This window comes from Bactrocera dorsalis, unplaced genomic scaffold, assembly GCF_023373825.1.
Source record: "Bactrocera dorsalis isolate Fly_Bdor unplaced genomic scaffold, ASM2337382v1 BdCtg170, whole genome shotgun sequence".
In the NCBI taxonomy this organism is placed as follows: Eukaryota; Metazoa; Arthropoda; class Insecta; order Diptera; family Tephritidae; genus Bactrocera; species Bactrocera dorsalis.
Window position 1 is genome coordinate 20,861 of NW_026038221.1, and position 21,190 is coordinate 42,050.

Here is a 21,190-nt window from a genome sequence, read left to right on the forward strand (position 1 = left end):
AGGGTGTTCATATAGTATAAATTTGGGAAAGGAATATCATTTCAAGAAAAAACATTTTATGTTATGTATAACTTTGATATTTTGTAAAAAGCTGCTAAATTTCGTAATGTTATCATAATGTATAATGTTTACTATATTTCATTTTACCATAAGACACAGATTCACGAATAGACAATGTATATATACATATGTATATGCCATGTTGGAGAACATACTATATATTGAAAGGCGAAAATAAGTATAGAAGAAAAATTAAGACAGAAATCTTATTTAAATAAATATCTGAAGAATATTTTATCGCAAATAATCAATAAATATAACACCACTAGTAGAAAATTTTATTTCAATGATTATTTGTGAATCGACTATTAGTTTGATAATACACATTCCTATTACCGGTATACATAATTTTATCCACGCCATTTTATCTAGAACAAATTAAAATTTGTGAACATATTCAAAATAAAATTAAAAACTAGTCCAAGAAAGCGATTTTTACGTGAAAAACAAAACTTTTATTATATTCGTAATGTCTGATTATCGATCACAATCACGGGATGGACATCGTGATAGTGGACGTGGCGGTGGTGGACGAGATTATTCCAGTGATGATGATCCGCCCATGTCGCGTCTTTTCATAATTTGTAACAAAGCACATACCGAAGAAGATTTCCGAGATGCATTTTCTCCATATGGTGAAATTGAAGATATTTGGGTTGTTAAGGATAAAAATTCGGGGGAAAACAAAGGAATAGCTTATGTAAAATTTGCCAAAACTTCAGACGCCGCTAAGGCACAAGAAGAGATGAATGGCAAAACCATTGGTAAAATGGATCGTACGTTGAAGGTATTAGTAGCAGCAAAGTAAGTTCAGTTATATGCACCGCTTTTTCCTTTTATTAAAATTTTATATCTGTATATAGTCGAAACCAAGGTTCGAACAAATCAGAGAATGAACAGGAAAAGTATGTGCGTTTATTCATTGTTATATCGAAATCTGCAACAGAAGAGGAAATCAGAAACGAATTTTCACAATGGGGAGATGTGGAAAATGTGACGATAGTTAAAGACAAATCCACAGGATCTCCGAAAGGATTTGGTTATGTTCGATTCACAAAGTAAGTTTTGTGATATATTAGGTTGTGTCACCAATATTCACATGTTATATTAATATACCTGAATATCCGTAGATTTTATCATGCTGCAGTAGCTTTTGAAAACTGTCCCACAAAGTATAAAGCAGTATTCGCTGAACCAAAAGGTTCAACACGATCTCAAAGAGATCAATACGGTCGGCCAGCGGATGATAGCCCACTTATTAGTTCTGGTCGCAGTGGTGGCGGTGGTGGAGGTAGTGGCAGCGGCTCTTATAACAATGGCAACTTCAACAATGATTGGAATTGTTCTTTCAATAGCGATATGGCAGCATTCCTCCGTATGCAGAATGTACCAGTACCACAACCAACATGTTTAGAAGTGATTGCTAGTCATTCCGTGAATCAGGATCAGTTATGGCGCTTATTTGATATTATCCCTGGCTTGGATTATTGCCAAATAACTAGAGAATGTTCGTTCGACTATGTTTTAGTTAAGTATGATTTTATTTTTTGTTCATTATTTTCAGATGGACCGAGAACTAATGAAGCAATAGTGCTTTACGACAACCCTGAGGCAGCTATTTATGCAAAGTATGAAATATCAATCTTAATAAATGTATATGAAGTAATATGTATTATTTTATTGCAGAGACAAATTGCATGGGTTGGAATATCCAATGGGGGAGCGTATCATAGTTAAAGTGGCCGGAATGAGTTCAGCAAGAATGGACACATCTTTTATAGACAGTATGCTATTATATATGTAAGAAATCGCAGAAATATTTTAAATGCTTTTTTTTTTTCAATAGAGCGTACTAAAAAGGATTCAATATGTAATGTCCCATTGCCACCTGCCCAGCCCATGGTATCGCCCGATACAACAGTAGCACAGCGTTTGTTTATCGTTTTAGCTGCGGTAAGTTTACATATTAAACAAAACGTCCAGTATATAAGAATATGGTAATATTTCTACTTTTAATTACAGAATCTTCCGCAGTCTATATTGAAGAATGTTTTCTCTTGTTGGAAGGGTTTAATCGATGTTTACTTGCTACCGAATAAAAATTGTGGCTACGTTAAATACGCGGATAGAGATAGTGCCCAAAAAGCCATTCAAACATTGAACGGTGCTGAAATTTGTGGCACAAAAATTAAGGTAAATTGCATTATATTTATGATATGTACTCGTATAAAATAGATAAATTATTTTTTAGGTAATGGAAGCCGAAGAACGAGGTAATGGAGATGGCGATGATAATGGAAGGAAACGCTTGCGTAGAAATTAAATGTAAGAACATCTTTGAAACATAATTATATTTTATTTTATTTTTCTTTGCAAAAAATCAACAAATGACAGATAATGTCAAAAATTTGTAACTGGTAAGTAAAATTTTATTTCAATTTAAAAATTGTAAATTTTTTTAAGCAGACTGATCACTAATATATGACCGTCTTATTATTTACTAAGTATTTTTTGTAAAGTATATGTTTCTAGAACTAATATTTGCAGGTTAATGAGCGTATTTTGTTTTTCTTTTTCACAGACATAAAACATAAAGCAAACCAAATTAAAACCATAACAGTAACGTTCCATTACTTAATAAAACAAGATATATAATGAAACTAACTGACTGCAGAATACATTTACGGAAACTAAACGCAAACGGAGTAAAACGGAAACTGGTAGATACAATAAGAACGAAGATAACACAAAGGTGGTGAAAGCATACACTACATACGAATATGTAAAATGCTTCAGCAATGAGCAAAACCACCAAACAAAACGACTTAGACCTTCACAATCACTATGTCACAGTCATAGTCACCACAATATGAATAATGCCACAGAATGCCACTTGTATAGACAATGACCGATTTGAGACCAAGTACCCCAAAACTAAAACGGAGTCAAAACCGCTAACGAAGCGCAACGGACACTGCAATGAGTTATAGTACAGAAACAAATTGATATTACGAGTGTTAATTTGAGAAGAGCTTTTACAAGAATAAATGAACGAAATTAGCGAAAAATTGAACGTAACCTAAACTAGAACGAGAACGCGAACCTGAACTAAACCCATATGGACAAAAATAATGTACGAGCAGGTCAATGAAGCAAGAACCGAATTAACCTTACCACAGTAAACTTTAATACTCGAGTATCCCCTTCAATTTACATTTACATACATACCTAAAATTAAAAACTTAACACTTAACATCTATCCATACTTGTACATGCCTGTTAAGACTTTTACTCATTATTTAATCGTTTATATTCGACAGTTTGACGAGGAAAAATTTTTCTCGCTGCTATCAAGCTGTTTTTATGAAAAATGTCTGCAACAATATAGCTAACAGGTTTGGCATTTCATAAATATAGTATGTATGTATATATACATACGTACTATTTTAAATGCAAATAATTATAAATATATTATTACAATTATAAATATATAAAACAATATATAACTTTTCTCAAATAAAAGCTGTTTTATTCCGTGGTTAACAAGTGCTGGTAAGTAAAATTTCGTAAATTGATTGCATTAATGAATCAATATTTAAATAATCTAACTGATTATAATTGGAATGTGGTGAATTTTATACCGAGTATTTTATGAAAAGTATGCCGTTTGCAAATAAAACGGACAACTAAATTTTAACTGACCCTGAACGTTGATTCTAAAAGCGGCCATGAAACATACTGTTACAAACTTTGTCCCATAAAATAAACAAGGCGGGATATCTTCGAATTATCTATTTCAGTTACTCTACTGTTTATTAATATTTTCGTATGTTCGACTTACAAATAATCATATCCTATTTGAATGAAAAATATAGTTGTTTTAAATTATTTATTCATTTGTTCATATTAATTTATATAATTGCAAATTTAATAATAATAGTCTTCTTCCTTAGTTTTGTAATGAGTGCATTAGCGTAGATATAGGAGAATTCGTTTCTCCCCTCGCCAAACGGGTTCCCATATTAATATTAAACTATTAGCATTACTTTGACTACATTCATTAGGTCTGCTGTTATACACTGATTTTAACATTTTTTATTAATAATAATTTCAATCAACTGAAAAACAGACTTCGTTGAAAATGTAATTATGTTACTCGGAAGTAGAGTGAATTTTGTCGAATCTAGGATGTATTAGCAGAGAAATAAGAGAAACGGGTTGTTAGGATTAACATTGTTTTGGATAACTATTGTATGTAAATTATTATTGTTTTCATAGTGTGCTAAGTTTCTTGTTGCTAAAGAACAATACGATCATTTTCGATTTAATTTCATTTAAAACAGTTGTAATTGTTATTATAGCCCACTGTTGTAGTTCTCATTGTTTCTGATGGTCTATGAATTGATAATTCCTCTAATTTGTTGCTTCTTTGACTTTCTGTTGATTGTTTGCTGACTTGGTAGATTAATTCAAAATATTGTTCTTTGTTTCTTAATTTAAAAGCCGTGAACTTTCAACTGATCAGGTTTCGCAAGACCTGCCTTGGTCAACCACTGGCAGATATTTTCACGTTGGTCGCCCTGAAGCTGTAATACCTCTCCGTATTCGGGATGTTCGATTACTGTGCCATTGCAGGCAAATTCCTTAAAAATATACAAATTGAAATGTACTTCCTCCATTAATTCGGTCTTAATATGACTTACCTTTTTACATGACCGCACAATTTTCTTTAAATCATATTCTGATGATAATCCTTGCACAGTTGTTAGTGTCTTTCGACCATTTCTCTGCTGAATTCTTATGTGTACAAGACCGTCCTGAACATCATCGTCAGCACCCTTAATTGCATCAGCAAATGGGTCTGAAATTAAAAAAAAAAAAAATATTTCGAAATAAATATGTGAATTCATTCATAATACAAAAAATAAACAAAACTATTATTTTTATTTAATTTTATACCCTGTCAAATTTCAAGAACGTGATATTGACCACTGTTGCACCCATTTATATTGAATGCCTTTGATGGTGACTACGTCAGCGTCAACTTTGTGACATTGCTTACGCTTATTGTTGCACAAAGCAAAAATTGAGAAGCATCGATGCTGACTCATCAAAAGCACAGAAAATATTTAACCAGCTTAAATAATAGATATACGGAAGACCTAAATATTATAATCTACTTTCAATTGATAATTTCTATCGTTCATACTGCAATAAAATCTTTATATTGTTTTCTCTTCGAACCAATTCCACACAAACGGCAGCCATTTTCTCCTCAGAATGTCGAGAAACGAGAAAACCCAAATTCACCTTTTTTTGTCGTTCCAAAAGATATTTTTTATAGTTTCACATTTGTCGTCATGTATTTTCACTTACCAAATGTATTTAAATTCTGGATGGACATACGATAATAAAAAGCAACCACAGCTGAAAATAAAAAACCGTTCGCAATGATATTTTTATTGCGTTGAATTACTGAAAATTTTCACTTGTATTTTTAGTAAACGTGCGACGTTTAGTCAGAGAACGTAAAGTATACAGGCAACGAAACGCGTGCTTTTTTCGACTTTATTCTGAGATATGAAACGAAATGGTATTTGTCAGATGAAATCTCGTACAAATCAGTACAGAATCTATTACTCAGTGGAACATGAAAAAGTTGTTGCCAGATGTTTTAAAGAAATTATGAATTACCAATGTGTTGAGCAAAAAATACTTTTAAATAAATATTTTCGAAATTTGTTCTTTGAAAATTTAAATTATTATTCATTATTATTAAAGCATTAAAAATGATTAACTCGCGGAATGCAAGCACTGTTTCGATTGCCTAAAAGCCAAAGATAATGCTGGATTCAAAACAAAGTTTTATGAATGGGTGTGATCTACGGAACCCAACAAATACATAGGTCCATTTCTGAAGCGGTTGATTATTGGTGATGAAAAGTAGGTCACTTACGACGTTAAGCTAAACGCTCGTGGACAAATTGTGGTGGCCGGCGAAAACCGTGGCCAGGCTAGAATGGGGGATCAGGAAAGTTTTGCTAGGTATGTGATGAGATTTACGGTGATCAACTATTATGAGCTGCCCCCTACGAACACAATATTAATTCGGACCTACTCTGTCGACAATTGAATCGTATCAAGCAATCGCACAGAAACAGTCAGTTTTGGTAAAAAGGAATATAATTGTCTTCCATCAGGATGACGATTGGCCCAAATTTTCAATCAAATGCAAAAATAAATATATTTAATTTTAAAAGACTATATATATATTTTTTTAAATTAAATGTCCTTATTACAGAAGTTGTTAAATACGGATCCTTTGTAGAAATCAGACGCAATCTGATAATAATATTTCCAAAGTAGCTCAGGACTTCATGTTACATCAGCGATAACGGCATTGTTGTTGCATTGTTTGTGCCATCATATAAACATTTATAGTTTATTTTGGGGCAGACTTTAGATCACATTAGTGTATTGCAATTTATTTGAAATATTAACGTATTCAGTTTTTTATAATAAAGTTCAACCTTTTTTTGTTCAAATTATCAAAAAAGGATTTGATAAATCTTTAAATTTGTAAGAAAATTATCCACTTATTCGAAGAAAGTATTTAATAATGAATTGTTTTGGGCGTTATAGTTTTTACTATAATTTAAAAGAAAGTACTTAAACAATTCGTTTACAATACGTAAATCACAATAGAATGAAAATTTCAAGTGACCATAACGTACATAAAAATTAATAATGAAACTTATATATTAACACTGTCAGTGTGTATATTAGAAATAAATCTACATATGTATGTGTATCAAACTAATTATAAATACTGGTTTTAAGATAATATTACTTCCTCTTTTATGTGGCCTAGTTCAAGTTTCTGTGAAAGTTCTGCTTCAGCTACACGCTTTTGAAGATGACGCCACAGAGTGCTTTTCGGTATATCAAATAAATTTGCCGCATGATTTTGCGACATTCCTTCATGTACACAAGCGTGCAATGCTTTAGTTAATTTGTCTTTTAGTTCAATTTTCGAGTTAACATCACGTTTCTTAAAAGAAACATAATCTGGCAAACGTCCTTGCTGTGCCAAACGTACTTTATGTCTATGTAGTGTAGACATGGGTATATCTAACTCGCGACTGATATTTTTCAAAGAGTCGCCACCTTTTAATCGTTCGTAGGCCATGGTCAGAACGGGGTTTTCACGGGTTGTTTTCATATAATTCGGGTGTTTGCGCACTCTCCGCCAAAGCACCGTTTTCGATAAATCATATTTCAGTGCAGCCTTCTGTAAGCTCATACCTTCATTTATTACTGCCTGAACAGCATAAAAAAGAGCATCTTCTTGAGTACCGGGTGCGGCGTTTAATGCGGTAAAATTATCATCAGTCTTTAATACTGAAATGGGATCTGCGGTGGGGTCAAGTGTGGTAAACATTGATTGATGTATTTGATCAGTGTCTGAAGTGGATTGCGATTTAATTTTGATAGTTTTCATTTTTGGCGTTGGTTTTATTTGAATTAGCGGTTGTGGCACTTGCGTAGTAGTTGTTGTTGTGGCAGTCACTTTTGGAGTGCTTGTTGCTGCAGTATTTGTAGTAATTTCAATTATTGGATCTGTACTATTACTGCTGTATTCCTCTATGATGTGAGCCTCTTCTGCTGTATCATCCATTTCAACAAGTTTTTCCGTATCAGAATTGGATCCATTTTCTAGTTTATTATTTTGGGTTAAGGTAAAAGTTCCAGAATTTTCAGTTAATATATATTCATTTGCTGCACTGGCAACAGGCATGTGTTCGATGGAGTAAGTAATTTTGCTATGTTGAGCTTCGTTATAGACATCCAAAAATTCCAGTTCTCTTTCATGTTGTATTACATTTTGTGTCTAAAAAAATATAATATTCATTTAATCTTATTTTTGTAAGTTTTTATATATTTGGATAAGTTTTACTCACTTCGATTTTCTCGACAGCAATGTTTTCCTGTTGTTCAATAAGCTCTTCTTGTGCAATTTGTATATTGCTTAGAGTCTTTACTGCCTCTGTTGTCTGGACACCACCTGATAACGTCGCATTGTTGCACTCAAAACTTATTGCTGACTTAATACCTAAGGTATTTATAGCTTCCAAGAACTCAGACAAATTGGTCGATGTGAGGCTTGTTTCGCCAATGTATATAAAAGCTAATACACTGTCGAGCAGAGATCCTTTTATATCTGGCACTACAATTGTTGCTTCCTGACCCATTGGCACATCCACCAATAGATTGCGCAGCAAGTCTGAACATGACGATAGGACAAACCGATGGGCCCGCACCGAATGACCTTTGGCTACCAGTGTCACTTCACAGCTTTGCGGATCATTGCGAAGATTTCGTTGTATATCAAATATTGTTGCCGAATGGCCCATCCATTTCAAATGATTCATTATAGTCGGATTCGCCGAGTATGTTTGTTGTGTTTTAATTTCAGTAATTTTAGATTTAGGAACGTCAAATTCTCTGAAAATTCTATCGACAAAATTTCGCTAATTCCACACACGCTACGGTCCGAAAATGAAATAAGAACCATTTTGGAATTTATTTACCAGTGTTGCATTTTGCTAAATTTTCATTTGACGTTTGCTGTCGAAAACGAAAAAGCTTTTGAAATAGAAAATGTTTTGCAGCTACAACTCTTAAATCTCCAAAAGAACTCATTTTACATATTCTGTTAAAATGCAGGATATTCAAATTGAAATGTTTAAGTTTATTTTCCAATGAATTTTAAAATAATAAGTATGAAAGTAGGAATAACACTATTCTATATTTATTGTTTATTTTTATAGGTATGAAATACAACAATGCTGTGAATACCTGACATTTGTATTTGACTTTTGTATGTTGTTATATAAACAGCTGTCAAAAAAGTAAGGTGCGTTATCGGAATATTTGCTAAATCAAAAAGGGTGAAATGGCAGCGATAATTAGGAGAATAGGTTGTCGGGCAATCAGCAATTTCGCTGCAAAAAATGGTAGATATTCAAATTATATAATTTAACTAGTTGATTTGACTCTTAAACACTTTTCAGTTGTTGCTCCTAAAGCGGTGGGAGCAATCCGATTGTCCAGCACCACGCCTGCCCCGCCAGCAGAAGACAAACGTGAGTTATTTATTACAAATTTTAGTAATTACTTAACACCTTTTATCTGTATACTTTGTAGCTACTTTCCGCAAACCTAACGAAGCAGCTCGCTTAAATTTAAGCAATTTCGGACGATATGTAGCCGAATGCCTTCCTAAATATGTGCAGAAAGTACAACTAACCGCTGGCGACGAACTTGAGGTTCTAATTGCACCTGAGGGTGTAGTTCCCGTTCTGCAGTTTCTGAAGGATAATCATTTAGCGCAATTCAGTAATTTAGTGGATATTGCCGGCATGGATGTACCGAGCAGACAGTATCGCTTCGAAGTCATCTATAATCTCTTATCGTTACGTTTCAATTCACGTATACGTGTTAAAACTTATACTGATGAGTTGACCCCACTGGATTCGTGTAATGAAGTCTTTAAGGCAGCAAATTGGTATGAACGTGAAATTTGGGATATGTATGGCGTGTTCTTTGCCAATCACCCCGATTTGCGCCGCATATTAACTGACTACGGCTTTGAGGGACACCCACAACGTCGTGATTTTCCATTATCCGGCTATGTCGAGGTATTTTTGTATAACAAAAAATATTGTATAAAGTATTAATTTTACTGCCATATTTTATAATTTAGTTGCGTTATGATGATGAGAAAAAACGTGTGGTCTGTGAACCATTAGAATTGGCGCAGGAATTCCGAAAATTCGATTTGTCAGCACCATGGGAACAGTTTCCAAACTTCCGTAATGCTAATCCACCAGCCGAGACTGTAGAAACCAAGCAGGAGACTCCAAAAAAATAAACGATACATTTAAAATGTGGCATAGTTTATAAATTGTTGCGATGTGCAGAATTAATGTTACCCAAATATAATGGAAAATAATATATCGCTTCAACGAATAAAATAATTTTTAATTAAAAAATGGGGTTGATAAACTGTTCTATAAATTGTATATATACATACATATGTCCCTCTAAAGGAATTGGGTTGTCCTCAAAGCAAATTTTTTCCAAATTTTTTGAGACACATCTAAAAAAACTAATATACATTAATTAAATTTGAATAAATTGTATTATCTTCTATGAATTTAAAGGTTTCATTTTATTAACGATTTCAATCATGGCAACTCTGCTCATGCTTATATACACTATACTATAGTGCATCTCATATTAACAGGTTCTCAATGTACACAGATACTTTACGTTTTTTGTATTTGCTTATGGGTGTGCACCGGCATTGATGAACTCTTTATTTGCAAAAAAACAAAAATTGAAGAGTAAACGGGAAGACCGGGCGGAAACTACATAGTTCTACTCTGCTTCTAGGTGTCACATTTCTCATTTCGAAAATTTTTTACTAGATTGTTATCTCGGCACTCATAGCATAATAGATGTACATATGTATATATATAAATTAGTTTTACACAGGCACTAATGTCGGGATTTCTCCGTAAAGACTGTTTGGACGCTCTTTCAATAATATATATTATTTATTAGTATTATTAGAATGACAAAATGGGCATTGGCTCATCAAATGTTCAACGCGAATTTGGTTGAATAATATTTTTGTAGCCGCAAGGAGTGAAAACTGCTGACATCTGCTTAAAACGAACTAAAAAAGAAACGAAAAATTATAATAGTAACAGTTGTGATAAAAGATATTGTGCAATAATATCTAAATTAAAATTTGTATCCTTTCGCTGTTCTTTTTTTCAACATACATAGTATGTAAATAAACACACATATGTAGGAGGAAATAAAAAACAAATAAAGTTACTTGTAGTATAGTAGAAAATTTATTTATTGTTAATTTATAATTGTGCTAAAATGACAATGGAAGCTATCTCCAACTACTTTGAGAAGGGCATAGTGCTGGTTATTGCCGATCTGCTTAGTCTGATAACAGTGTCGTCTTGTTTGGTTATTAAGGTGCCACAAATCAATACAATACGAGCAAACAAGTCATCACAGGGTAAATGAAAATAATTTATTTGAACAAAACTACTAAAATAAGAGCAATATTTGCGAATGTCTTCTCACTGGTCTGAAACTAGCATACATACATATGTATGTATGTACATTAGTGTTCTTCTGTTAGTTCCGCATAGTGAAGAGCTATTGGAAAATATTTTAGAACGGAAGTAGTTTTTATACAAATATCTGATTAGAATATTCACAAACAGAATATGGTGGACAAGTACATATGTGCATATACGAATATGATATAAACATATGCATGTACCATATAGCTAAAGCTGATTTGTATAAAACAAAGCTCACTTTTATAATCTTTTTTGATAAAACAGTTAAGTTGTTTCTTAAAAACTAACGGTGCATTATAGTATGACATTTGAAGAATATTCTGTTAATTTTTTAAGGTAAAATATTAAAAAATCGTCAATGGCAGCGCCTTAGAAAAAAGTCAATTTGCGGTGCCCCTCATAACTCGATGCTGGATTATATATCACTTCATGGGATCGCTTTAAAATCTAAATCTAATAAAGATTTACAAACAGACCAGTTTGAGATAAATGTTTTAATTGACAAATGCATATCAAAATAATTACATATTTATGTGTATAAAGTTTTAAGAATTACATTCATATACAAACATACTTATTTCAGATTTATAATTACAAAATGATGTACGTATTTAATTTTTATAATTTCAAGGCATTAGCGTTCTCGGTCTCTGCCTCGAACTCTTCAGTTACACCGTGATGTTGTCTTATAATTACAGCCGGGGTTATGATTTTCTATCGTATATGGAATACCCCATACTGCTCCTACAAGAATATGTGCTTATCTACTACACCTTCTTTTATCAAAATTTATTGGGCGTACGCACTCAGATAGTGGCGGTGCTTTATGCTTTCGTGGCGACACTGATTTACTTCAAACTGTTTCCTCTACTGATACTGACGTTTCTTGTGGTAAGATTTAGATTAATAGAGATAAGATAATAAGTCCTAGGTTAATAAAAATTACATTAATCATTCGTGATTCTAATTAAAAAATACATTCATTGTCTTATATGGAGATTATATTGGTAATTTACTGGAAAAAGTTTAATTTTGAAATTACCGAATATTGGCGCATATTTTATACAGTTTTTAAATTTAAAAGTTTTTGTGTAAACATTTTTATTATAATTGACGTTATTTACAATATTTTTTAAGATATGTATAATGAGTTGTTGGGCGTTTCATAATGCAGAAAAAAATTATTTGTAGGCCGTTCCCATAACAGTCGTACAGACATATCAGCTCGGCAGCATCCCACAAAAAATCTTCAGAAATGCTTTCGCTGGTACAACAACAGCATTAAAATAAATAACTACATATATTTTATAGCATGCTTTAGGGCGCGTTGTACAAAAATACTTTGCTGGGACTTTATATCGTTATTAAATGTTTGCTAATTTACAATCTTTGTGTATTTGCAGCCATTTTGTACACCAATCGGTGCTACAAGTAAAGTTCTACAATTAATTGCAATTCTACGGACGAAGGATGCTTCTTCTGTCAGTCGTACAACTTGGGCGCTATCAGCATTCACCAATTTGAGTAATTGCATACAGAAGAAAGAACAAAAAACAATAACTAATTTTATTTCTAAATTAACCATTCAGCTCGGATCTACACCGTTTACGTGCAGTCAAGTGACATGATGTTGCTAAGTAATTTCTTCATATCCACCTTCTTAAGCTCGTCAGTGTTTGTTGCAGCTTGCATTTACAAGAAAAAAACAAAAACCGAATAAGAAAGTCCAGCGGAGGAATTGCTGCTGAATTTTATCTTAACTTGTTGGAAATGAAAAGTATGGTTTAGCTCAAATTTATATTAAAAAAGCAATAAAGTGTCTGTTAACTATTTTTAAAGAGCGCTAAAAATACATTTTGAATATGTTTGATATTTCGAAAATATTTATTATATAATTTACGTAGTCTTTCGTTGATATATATAGGTTGAGTTGAAGAACTCACCTAAAATAATATTTTCGCAATTATATGACAATAAATGTACATTTTTTCTTTCTTAACTATGCTATTTTGGTAAATATAAAACTTGATTAGTGTATATACAGGTGTAATGTACTTATTAACTATCGGCATAGAAAGCTACAGCAATAGCTAAAACGATTGCTAGTATAATACCACCATAAATGCTTAATAACTTCCAATTTATCTGCCTCTTTGGTTTTTCTACGACGACCTTACGTTCTTTGTATTTACGTTTGCTGAATTTCTTTTCAAATTGTTCAACTTCTGCACGATTTTTCGCCTCTTCTTGTTGGCGTACTTTTTCTTGTTCCTGTTTCAACTGTTCTGCCAACTTTATCCGTGTCTCAACGCAAAATTCATCACAAGGTATAGATGTTTGACCAGCACGATGTTTATCACAGGCGATTTCTGCTTTCAAACGTTTGCATTCGCAAAATATGCGCACTTTTTTGCGACACAATTCCGGGTTTGGACACTTCCCCGGATGACAAGGTGTATGACAGCGATGACCGCATGAAAACTGAAACATATTGATTTAAAAGTTATTTGGAATTAATAAAATGTTATGTATGTACTCTTACAGTTTTGAGGCAACGGTTTCCGCAGCTCTTCAGGCGTTCCTGTGTTAAAGCGATTTCCTCTTTGGTACCTTCGACTCGAAAATATTCTGAACATTTGTAGATTAATTGTGTTAAACCACAATAACATTTGTTTTTGATCATTTTGTCACATGGATTACATGGCGGAGCGTGACAAGGTCGAGGGCAAGCATGCTCACAACCCGCTGGACGGGGTACATTGCAACCCTCTTGGCATCGGGCGCAGCCAAGTTGCTCCTGAATTATAAAAAAAAAAACAAAAAACAAAATTGCAACGTATTTAAATTTAGGTTAAAAATGTGTAAACTAAGAAAATAATTGAATGCTATAAAGGTACACACCTTCATATCTTTCAAGTCGGGCACGGCGTGGCATATAAGCTCACATTTGTGGTTACCACAACGCAATGCTCGATTACATTTGCGTTGACAGGATGTTGGTTTAGAATTCCAACAAGGCCATTCAGCTATTTCATGACCACCAATACACGTGACTTTCACCAATTGTTCACATGGCGGATGCGGCTGCTTTTTGAATTCAAACTAAATACAAGAATAAATAAAAATGAGATATAGACAAGCACATACAAGTTTTATTCGTATTTATATATTATATACCTGTTTGCTTTGATGCCACACATTTGCACCGCCATTAAGAGGATTTTGTTTGACAACTTTAACTGCGGCATGACACTTAGCTTCGCAAATATGCAGACATCCAGTGGTGTCATTTACCTGTCCACATTTTTGATTACAAGGTGGACATTCGTTTTTGTGACAGCGATGTTTGATTGGATGGTGACATTTTGAAGGAATACTGTAAATCTTGTATTAGAGCAAAATGCAAGCAACAAAAATATGTATGTATATTTTCTAACCGGCATAATTCCATGCACATAACGCGGGCTGTGCGTTCACGTCCACAAGGGACACGTTTTGATGTTTTTCCACATCGGCAATTTACTTGTGATTGCTGATTACAAGGATAACAAGGTCCTTCATGACAAACCGACTGGCACTTGTGTTTTTGACAAGTGAGCGGTTTTCCACATATTTTATCACATTGTTGACAGCTGCGACCATCACAACACTTAGATGTAGAAAATAATTAAATTGCAATAATTGTATTTAACAAAAAGGCACTCCTAACCCTAATACATATTATTAATTGTAAGTACCTACCTTTTTGTTACAAGTATGTTTGCCACAATCTCTCATTTGCTTGCATTTGGTTTCACATGTAAATATTTTCCAGCACGGCAATTCCTTTTCATGTATGCCACAGCGGCATTTCTTTTTTGTTATTATTAAACACTGCAAGTACAAACATGTGATAAGTGTTTTGGCGTATAATTTGCATTACATCTTACCAAATTACATTCGCCTCGATGACATCGTTGCGTGCAAGTATGCAGCCCACACGATAATAGTTTTTGACAAGTATCACCACAAGGATCAATGGTTTCGATACACGGTACGATTTTTTGCTAGTAGTGAAGATATTTGTTTAAATGCAAATCAATTGTATACTTTACTTTTTACTTACGGTTTTACCACATGGACATGAACGCGGTAAACTTAAAGGACAATCACCGCAAGACCCCGAGTGGCATACGCGCTTACACACGTGTGCTCCACAAGAATATTTTGAGCCGCAAATCTAATACAAATTAATTGAGAACGGGCAACAATTTGGCACAAATATCTTTCTCACCTTTTTGCAATGCCATTTAAGTTCGGAACAATTACGTTTCTTCGTCTCAGCACCACATTCGCACGGCTGCAAACTGGTACTCGTACATGGTGGACACTGATTGGGCTTATGACATAACTCTTTACATCGATGTTCGCCACATGGAAGTAATTCTTTACACTAAAGCAACCATAGATGTATTTTGTTCTTAAAAAATATGGTATATATTTTATGAACTTACCTTTCTATCACATTTCCACTCTTTATCTATACAACGTACGGATTTTTTCTGTGATTGACCACATAGGCAACTGGTTGTAGCATACTGAGAACAGGGCGGGCATGGACCCGGATGGCAAAGCAACATACATGTATGACCACAGGTTGGTTGCAAGTTTTTTCCGCATATTTCTCCACAAGAATGCGGTAATAAAAATGCTGCGGGGCGTGGATTTTCTTCTTTTCCACAAAAGCACTTATAAGTTGCCGGCTTTTCCTCCAAACAGTAATCTTTGCGACACTGTGGACAACTCCAGTGCAATGGCCGCTTCCGCTTCGGCGGTACGAATTGTCCAAGATTATTGTAGTAACCCTGTTCATTGCTTGTTTGTTCAGTGGATGCTTTCTGCTGCGCGATGCTATCATTGGCCCAGCGTCGTATACAGTTTAAATGGAAGAAACAATAGCAATGTTTACAGGTCCAAATCGAGTCAGCTCGGCGCACACTACCAATACAAATTAGACAAGTTGCTGATCCTGAATGCAAAGCGTTTTCAAAGAAGGTAGCAGTTTTTTGTTGTAGTGCTTGTTGGATACCTAAGCGGCTGCCGTCAGACTTGTAATGCTTAAATAGAGAATCTAACAATAATAAATATATTGTATCTGTGTTTTCTAGGAAATATGTGTATGTAAAATATACCTAATATTTTAGATTCGTTAAGCTCCTCTTCCTCTTCATCGGAACTAGAGGAATATTTTTCCACTATTTTCTTTGCGGCAGCTATATGCCGTGCATGTACTTCTTCAAAACGAGTTGCTCCATTCGGTTTTTGTTGATTTGACTTGGAGCCTCCTTTCATTTTTTCGTTCTTGGCAGAAAACGCAGACATTTTTTTAGAAATTGTTAAGATTTCTGTTTCTGACGTGGGAATTAAAACAATTTTCTGAACCGGCTGTTTCAGATCCACTTCAAGGTTACCAGAAATTTGTAATTTATTAATTTTTGGAGGATTTTTCATTTATCAACAGAAATCTTTGTTTACTATGAATTCCGACCTTTAGCATATGGTTTATAAAAATGTTTTTTTTTTTTTTTCAAATATATTACAACTTCTATGTAATACAAATGTTTGAAATTAAATTCTCTCAAAATTTTGCTCCCGTAACCAAATTAATTAAGGTAAAAATTTAGTGTGTCAATTAAAAAGTACTTTATACAATAATATAAAAACAATATCTTTATTCTAATATATAAATCACATTTTATTTTCGTTGTATATATGTAAAAAATGATGTACACAAAATTTTTATAAAATGTAACACTATGTATATATCAAAATTTATACTTATAATAGGTGTGTAAAAGTCACACATTCATATTCGCTTCTAGCTACTCTTGCGATTGACCAGGATTGAAAAATAATTTGTAATTAAAACCGATATTACGGAAATTACCCATTTGTATACTTCCGTTTTCAGAATTCATTTCACCAATGTTTCTTTGAACAATTTTTAATATATCTTCGAAATGTGTATCATGCGCATGCTCAGCTATTGCCTTACAAAGACCCTGAATATACCAAGAACCTGTAACCGCATCTCTATAAGCTCTGAATCCTTTATTAGTTGCGTAGCAGATTAGTAAATCCGACAACTCTGCATTGCGTTCCTTATTCGAAGTAAAGGCGATGGTGTCACTCTCTGTTTTGGCTTTTATTCCTTTGTCTTGCATAGGACCACGGCAAAATGGAAAAATAAGAACCTTTGGTTTTTGCATTAAATTGGGACATCTTCGGTTGGAAAAACGATCAATGACTTCTTGCACTTTTACAAATGATCCATCACTGAACGCCACTTCTTCTTCATTTTTACCGTCGAGTTCGCCATGACTCATAAATGCCAAGACAAAAGACTCGGTTTTGAGTGTATCATCCGACTTTAATAACGCATCCAGTAAATCGAAAAACTGCTCTCTAGAGCCATTTGTGGTTATAAATATTTTAAAACCTAATTGTCTGAACACGTATATGAGTATATCACTATCATTTGAGGCTCCATTGCGATAATCAGTCTTAAATTTTATATAATTGGCTATAAAGAGGACTCCTCTGTGTTGTTTGGACTGCATTTTATAGGTTCCAATTCGTTCACATGTATTAATTCGGTTGGCTTTTGTAACTTCATATTTCACTTTTGGATCAACTGATTCCAAGAACTCTGTTATGTTAGGTGTGGAATTCTCGTCAACCTAGAAAATTAAAAAATAAAAATTATATTTCACTACGATACCTTTAAAATTTGAACAAATACCCTTGAATGCACGCTGTCAGGTATGTCAGTCGCCTGTGCTGGAATTAATTCAACTGGTTTCTCTGTAATACTTTGTGTAGCTTGTGCTAAATTCTGACGATATTCTCTGATAGGGTTAAATTCTCTCTGTCTTTCTAAAACTTGCAGCGCTTCAACATAGTCCAACTCTTTAAGAATTGCTTTTAATTTATCGAATGCTTCCGGACCTCGGTGAGTAATTTTATCAAAGAGTTTTTTGTGCATAATTTGATCTAAAGTTTGGGATCCTCCAATATCTACCATACTTTTAGAATCCAAATGAAGATTATAAACCATTTGCTCTGAAAGTAAACCCTCACTCCTACAGGCTGGAAGTAGGTGTTTCAATTCAGTGTGCTGAATAAGTTTATTAATGTTTTCTTTTATTATTTTTCGATGCTTATCATCCATTTTTCGCGTTAGTAGTGGTTGACAATGAGATTCAATTAGTCAGCAATTCTAAAATGGCAGCAATGGCAATGACAATGGCCTAGAAAAGAAAGCTCTAATTCCTGGGAATATTTCGATATATAGGCTTGCAAAATGTTTATATTATTAAGCACCAAATACGATTTGCAGCTAAGATTCACTATATTAATTTCACAGTTATTGAATTATCCTTTTTTTTTTACAAAATTTTGCTCCCTTATTATCAACAAAGGATCGCACAATTTGCAATTTCACAAAACAATAATTTCGCAAGTGCTCAAGCAGATTCTAAATACACAGCACCTTGCCACACTTTTTAACTATCAAATTGTTTCCGATTTATTTAAAAACTTAAGTTCTTTGTGCGTCCGCAACTATTACTTCTGAAGAATGTTGAAACAAATATATTGGTAATATTTGTTTGGGATCTAATTTGTAATTATTAATATATCAACTCCACTTAATGCCTAATTATTTTAGTGTATAGTTAGCTTAATTTCGTAAAAAAGTTGCAACCCTAAAGAAAATGTCAAAGGAAAGGCAAAGAAAAAGTCGGCAAAATCTTCTTTGTAGCGCGTGCAAGATTTATCAAGTTATTAATTTATGAAGAAATTTATTCAGACTTTGAAATTATTTACGAAATAATTTTACTGTTGTAAGTTCTCACAATTATTACTATATCTGAATTACTTTTGCACATCATACAGCTGTTTGTGTGTTAAAACCAAACAGTCTGTATGATGCTTAACCTCGAAGTTATTTAGAGAATTTGGCCTGTATACCGGTATGTGATAATATACCAGTAGTGATAAATTATAATTCTGACAAGAACATTTTTAGGCAGTAAATTTTAGTAGTGTTTAAAAAATCATTAAAATCATGCAAAATGTAAAGAATAATTTGCAATATTCATTAAGTAGTACGTTCAGTGTTAAGATATGTCTGATGTATGTATATTCGCTGATGCATCCCTGCATAAGTTTGTTAAAAGCGTGTGTTTGTGGATGTGATCTTCCATTTTGACGTTAAGTAAATTACTACATTTTGATTTGTCAATGAAAGTGCATATGGTGTTAAAGTAAGCTGGATTGTGGTTGTTTTGTTTTACTATGTTCTGAACAATTATTAGTTCGTACTTCGTTAAGGTTTTGATTTTACATTTGGATTAAATACATGAAATAATGAATTTTAATACAATTTTAGCAGTAGTCTTTACTGTTATAGGGTCAGTTTCCGTCGTAACCGTGTTAATTTTGCTAGGTAAGACCTACATACGTTGATTATGCATTGTATTGACTTTCAATATTTGTGAGAAAAACTACTACTAAATCGAAATTATTTGGTAATACAAACTTTGACCCCCTACTAGCCGTCGTGGTACATTGAACCATTGCCCAGGGCATTCAAGAAATATATGACATCGATTTATATGACATACATATGTAAAACTAATAAATATTTATTATTTTTTTAATTTTAGGTTGGTTCCTGATCTGGAAAGCATTTCTATCAAAATTCCGACTTGTACGTGAATTACTGGGTCAAGAAAACGGTGATGAGGCACAACCTATAGAGCAGCAACCTCATATAAGAGCGAAAAAAATACGCCGAGACTAATATTACTAAACTGTAAGCAGTTTCACAAATAATCGAAAATAGGCAAAGTAGTTAAAAATAACTATTAATCAAATAACTAGAACTCTTAATAAAAAATTTATACTGAAAGTCCTACAACATGAATATCCGCTGTGCTAAACCTGATGACTTGATGAGTATGCAGCACTGTAACTTGCTCTGCCTACCTGAAAACTACCAAATGAAATATTACTTTTATCATGGGCTTACCTGGCCGCAGCTCAGCTATGTAGCTGAAGATGATAAAGGCAATATCGTTGGCTATGTGCTGGCCAAAATGGAGGAACCTGAACCTGGCGAAGAAAGTAAGCATGGTCACATTACATCATTGGCCGTAAAACGTTCCTACCGCCGACTGGGCTTAGCACAAAAATTGATGAATCAAGCCTCACAAGCGATGGTTGAGTGTTTTGATGCGCAATATGTTTCGTTGCATGTGCGTAAAAGCAACCGCGCCGCCCTAAATCTCTACACAGATTCGTTGAAATTCAAAATAATTGAAATCGAACCGAAATATTATGCCGATGGCGAAGATGCTTATGCGATGCGTCGTGATCTTAGTGAATTTTCAAAAAAAGAAAATTCCGACGAGTCGGCACTTGATACGAAAGGCAATACTGCAGATGGCGAAAAGGATAAAATCAACTATAGGCAAGCAATCTCGCATGATCACAGCGGACATGATGGACATTGTTGCTAAGGCAACTGGATGTTAGAATTTAAGGTGCTCCTATGCAATTCGGGTATAATTTTGTATTTATATATTTTTCGAAAATTTTAATATCTAAATAAATTTGTAATAATCCTTGATGGATTTATAAATATAAAATATGATTAATATAAAAGTTATAGATTTTTATTTTGCATTTATTTTTGGTAACTAATAATATGGCCGGTACTTTAAACATGTGATACTGTATATGATTACATTTTGATATGTAGCAAATTTGTTATTGTTTAATGTATCGACAATACTGATAACCAGATTAAAAATAGTTTAATAAAAGTTAACGAGTATGACGTAAACTACGTTCGATGTGCACTTCTTTGTTTTAGAACGATATTGAAAAACTGTAAAATGCTTTGAAATATT

General features: G+C 33.4%; 9 protein-coding genes across 11 annotated transcripts; 5 read left to right on the plus strand and 4 right to left on the minus strand.

Moving 5' to 3' along the window:
• Positions 1–357: 357 nt before the first annotated feature.
• Positions 358–3,582, plus strand: LOC105224474 (RNA-binding protein 45). 2 transcript variants are annotated; one of them, XM_049461941.1, is made up of 10 exons: positions 363–864; positions 924–1,118; positions 1,191–1,567; positions 1,625–1,688; positions 1,747–1,844; positions 1,907–2,013; positions 2,083–2,253; positions 2,312–2,385; positions 2,455–2,477; positions 2,642–3,582. In XM_049461941.1, exons 1-8 carry the CDS (start codon positions 530–532, stop codon positions 2,381–2,383), a joined length of 1,419 nt encoding a protein of 472 aa, XP_049317898.1. In that variant the 5' UTR covers positions 363–529; the 3' UTR covers positions 2,384–2,385; positions 2,455–2,477; positions 2,642–3,582. The 2 variants fall into 2 exon arrangements, with proteins under 2 accessions (XP_011200862.1, XP_049317898.1); XM_011202560.4 differs by lacking the exon at positions 2,455–2,477 and having other exon boundaries at positions 358–864.
• Positions 3,583–3,841: 259 nt separating this feature from the next.
• On the minus strand, positions 3,842–5,615 carry LOC105224475 (eukaryotic translation initiation factor eIF1). The gene is made up of 3 exons (XM_011202561.4): positions 5,437–5,615; positions 4,764–4,921; positions 3,842–4,703 (listed from the first exon to the last, which is right to left on the minus strand). Exons 1-3 carry the CDS (start codon positions 5,462–5,464, stop codon positions 4,557–4,559), a joined length of 333 nt encoding a protein of 110 aa, XP_011200863.1. The 5' UTR covers positions 5,465–5,615; the 3' UTR covers positions 3,842–4,556.
• A 687-nt stretch (positions 5,616–6,302) lies between these two features.
• LOC105224476 (modifier of mdg4) lies at positions 6,303–8,630 on the minus strand. Its single transcript, XM_011202563.4, has 2 exons — positions 8,022–8,630; positions 6,303–7,951 (listed from the first exon to the last, which is right to left on the minus strand). The coding sequence occupies exons 1-2, from the start codon at positions 8,490–8,492 to the stop codon at positions 6,896–6,898; spliced, it is 1,527 nt and encodes a 508-aa protein (XP_011200865.1). The 5' UTR covers positions 8,493–8,630; the 3' UTR covers positions 6,303–6,895.
• A 289-nt stretch (positions 8,631–8,919) lies between these two features.
• LOC105224477 (NADH dehydrogenase [ubiquinone] iron-sulfur protein 3, mitochondrial) lies at positions 8,920–10,115 on the plus strand. Its single transcript, XM_011202564.4, has 4 exons — positions 8,920–9,077; positions 9,135–9,206; positions 9,268–9,761; positions 9,827–10,115. The coding sequence occupies exons 1-4, from the start codon at positions 9,017–9,019 to the stop codon at positions 9,992–9,994; spliced, it is 795 nt and encodes a 264-aa protein (XP_011200866.1). The 5' UTR covers positions 8,920–9,016; the 3' UTR covers positions 9,995–10,115.
• Positions 10,116–10,497: 382 nt separating this feature from the next.
• LOC105224478 (solute carrier family 66 member 3) lies at positions 10,498–13,086 on the plus strand. Its single transcript, XM_011202565.4, has 4 exons — positions 10,498–11,164; positions 11,866–12,125; positions 12,638–12,758; positions 12,824–13,086. Exons 1-4 carry the CDS (start codon positions 11,020–11,022, stop codon positions 12,952–12,954), a joined length of 657 nt encoding a protein of 218 aa, XP_011200867.2. The 5' UTR covers positions 10,498–11,019; the 3' UTR covers positions 12,955–13,086.
• Positions 13,087–13,232: 146 nt separating this feature from the next.
• LOC105224479 (NF-X1-type zinc finger protein NFXL1) lies at positions 13,233–16,756 on the minus strand. The gene is made up of 11 exons (XM_011202566.4): positions 16,406–16,756; positions 15,728–16,344; positions 15,508–15,666; positions 15,340–15,453; positions 15,164–15,280; positions 14,976–15,107; positions 14,672–14,883; positions 14,412–14,610; positions 14,136–14,336; positions 13,777–14,031; positions 13,233–13,715 (listed from the first exon to the last, which is right to left on the minus strand). Exons 1-11 carry the CDS (start codon positions 16,722–16,724, stop codon positions 13,293–13,295), a joined length of 2,748 nt encoding a protein of 915 aa, XP_011200868.3. The 5' UTR covers positions 16,725–16,756; the 3' UTR covers positions 13,233–13,292.
• Positions 16,757–16,916: 160 nt separating this feature from the next.
• Positions 16,917–18,755, minus strand: LOC105224480 (caspase Dronc). Its single transcript, XM_011202567.4, has 2 exons — positions 18,016–18,755; positions 16,917–17,953 (listed from the first exon to the last, which is right to left on the minus strand). Exons 1-2 carry the CDS (start codon positions 18,442–18,444, stop codon positions 17,096–17,098), a joined length of 1,287 nt encoding a protein of 428 aa, XP_011200869.1. The 5' UTR covers positions 18,445–18,755; the 3' UTR covers positions 16,917–17,095.
• Positions 18,756–19,489: 734 nt separating this feature from the next.
• LOC105224481 (small integral membrane protein 13) lies at positions 19,490–20,942 on the plus strand. 2 transcript variants are annotated; one of them, XM_019989623.3, is made up of 3 exons: positions 19,490–19,722; positions 19,943–20,091; positions 20,160–20,312. In XM_019989623.3, the coding sequence occupies exons 1-2, from the start codon at positions 19,644–19,646 to the stop codon at positions 20,077–20,079; spliced, it is 216 nt and encodes a 71-aa protein (XP_019845182.1). In that variant the 5' UTR covers positions 19,490–19,643; the 3' UTR covers positions 20,080–20,091; positions 20,160–20,312. The 2 variants fall into 2 exon arrangements, with proteins under 2 accessions (XP_019845182.1, XP_049317902.1); XM_049461945.1 differs by having other exon boundaries at positions 19,495–19,722; positions 19,943–20,942.
• Positions 20,198–20,942, plus strand: LOC109579199 (N-alpha-acetyltransferase daf-31). The gene has a single exon (XM_049461944.1). It carries the CDS (start codon positions 20,198–20,200, stop codon positions 20,795–20,797), a length of 600 nt encoding a protein of 199 aa, XP_049317901.1. The 3' UTR covers positions 20,798–20,942.
• Positions 20,943–21,190: the final 248 nt, after the last annotated feature.

What these genes read in the sequence shown, in the direction of transcription:
- LOC109579199 (XM_049461944.1), top strand. Translation starts at nt 20,198, where the DNA reads ATGAATATCCGCTGTGCTAAACCTGATGACTTGATGAGTATGCAGCAC.
- LOC105224479 (XM_011202566.4), bottom strand. Translation starts at nt 16,724, where the DNA reads ATGAAAAATCCTCCAAAAATTAATAAATTACAAATTTCTGGTAACCTT. An exon ending in TTAAATGGCATTGCAAAAAG is followed by an intron (nt 15,454 to 15,507) that starts GTGAGAAAGATA and finishes AATTTGTATTAG; the next exon opens with ATTTGCGGCTCAAAATATTC. An exon ending in AACATACTTGTAACAAAAAG is followed by an intron (nt 14,884 to 14,975) that starts GTAGGTACTTAC and finishes TCTACATCTAAG; the next exon opens with TGTTGTGATGGTCGCAGCTG.
- LOC105224477 (XM_011202564.4), top strand. Translation starts at nt 9,017, where the DNA reads ATGGCAGCGATAATTAGGAGAATAGGTTGTCGGGCAATCAGCAATTTC. An exon ending in CAATTTCGCTGCAAAAAATG is followed by an intron (nt 9,078 to 9,134) that starts GTAGATATTCAA and finishes AACACTTTTCAG; the next exon opens with TTGTTGCTCCTAAAGCGGTG. An exon ending in CCCGCCAGCAGAAGACAAAC is followed by an intron (nt 9,207 to 9,267) that starts GTGAGTTATTTA and finishes TATACTTTGTAG; the next exon opens with CTACTTTCCGCAAACCTAAC.
- LOC105224476 (XM_011202563.4), bottom strand. Translation starts at nt 8,492, where the DNA reads ATGAATCATTTGAAATGGATGGGCCATTCGGCAACAATATTTGATATA. An exon ending in TTGCTGTCGAGAAAATCGAA is followed by an intron (nt 7,952 to 8,021) that starts GTGAGTAAAACT and finishes ATATTTTTTTAG; the next exon opens with ACACAAAATGTAATACAACA.
- LOC105224474 (XM_011202560.4), top strand. Translation starts at nt 530, where the DNA reads ATGTCTGATTATCGATCACAATCACGGGATGGACATCGTGATAGTGGA. An exon ending in GAGGCAGCTATTTATGCAAA is followed by an intron (nt 1,689 to 1,746) that starts GTATGAAATATC and finishes ATTTTATTGCAG; the next exon opens with AGACAAATTGCATGGGTTGG. An exon ending in TTTGTGGCACAAAAATTAAG is followed by an intron (nt 2,254 to 2,311) that starts GTAAATTGCATT and finishes ATTATTTTTTAG; the next exon opens with GTAATGGAAGCCGAAGAACG.
- LOC105224480 (XM_011202567.4), bottom strand. Translation starts at nt 18,444, where the DNA reads ATGGATGATAAGCATCGAAAAATAATAAAAGAAAACATTAATAAACTT. An exon ending in CTGACAGCGTGCATTCAAGG is followed by an intron (nt 17,954 to 18,015) that starts GTATTTGTTCAA and finishes TTAATTTTCTAG; the next exon opens with GTTGACGAGAATTCCACACC.
- LOC105224481 (XM_019989623.3), top strand. Translation starts at nt 19,644, where the DNA reads ATGAATTTTAATACAATTTTAGCAGTAGTCTTTACTGTTATAGGGTCA. An exon ending in AACCGTGTTAATTTTGCTAG is followed by an intron (nt 19,723 to 19,942) that starts GTAAGACCTACA and finishes TTTTAATTTTAG; the next exon opens with GTTGGTTCCTGATCTGGAAA.
- LOC105224478 (XM_011202565.4), top strand. Translation starts at nt 11,020, where the DNA reads ATGACAATGGAAGCTATCTCCAACTACTTTGAGAAGGGCATAGTGCTG. An exon ending in TGATACTGACGTTTCTTGTG is followed by an intron (nt 12,126 to 12,637) that starts GTAAGATTTAGA and finishes GTGTATTTGCAG; the next exon opens with CCATTTTGTACACCAATCGG. An exon ending in ATCAGCATTCACCAATTTGA is followed by an intron (nt 12,759 to 12,823) that starts GTAATTGCATAC and finishes TTAACCATTCAG; the next exon opens with CTCGGATCTACACCGTTTAC.
- LOC105224475 (XM_011202561.4), bottom strand. Translation starts at nt 5,464, where the DNA reads ATGTCCATCCAGAATTTAAATACATTTG. An exon ending in CCAGAATTTAAATACATTTG is followed by an intron (nt 4,922 to 5,436) that starts GTAAGTGAAAAT and finishes TTTTAATTTCAG; the next exon opens with ACCCATTTGCTGATGCAATT. An exon ending in TTGTGCGGTCATGTAAAAAG is followed by an intron (nt 4,704 to 4,763) that starts GTAAGTCATATT and finishes TATATTTTTAAG; the next exon opens with GAATTTGCCTGCAATGGCAC.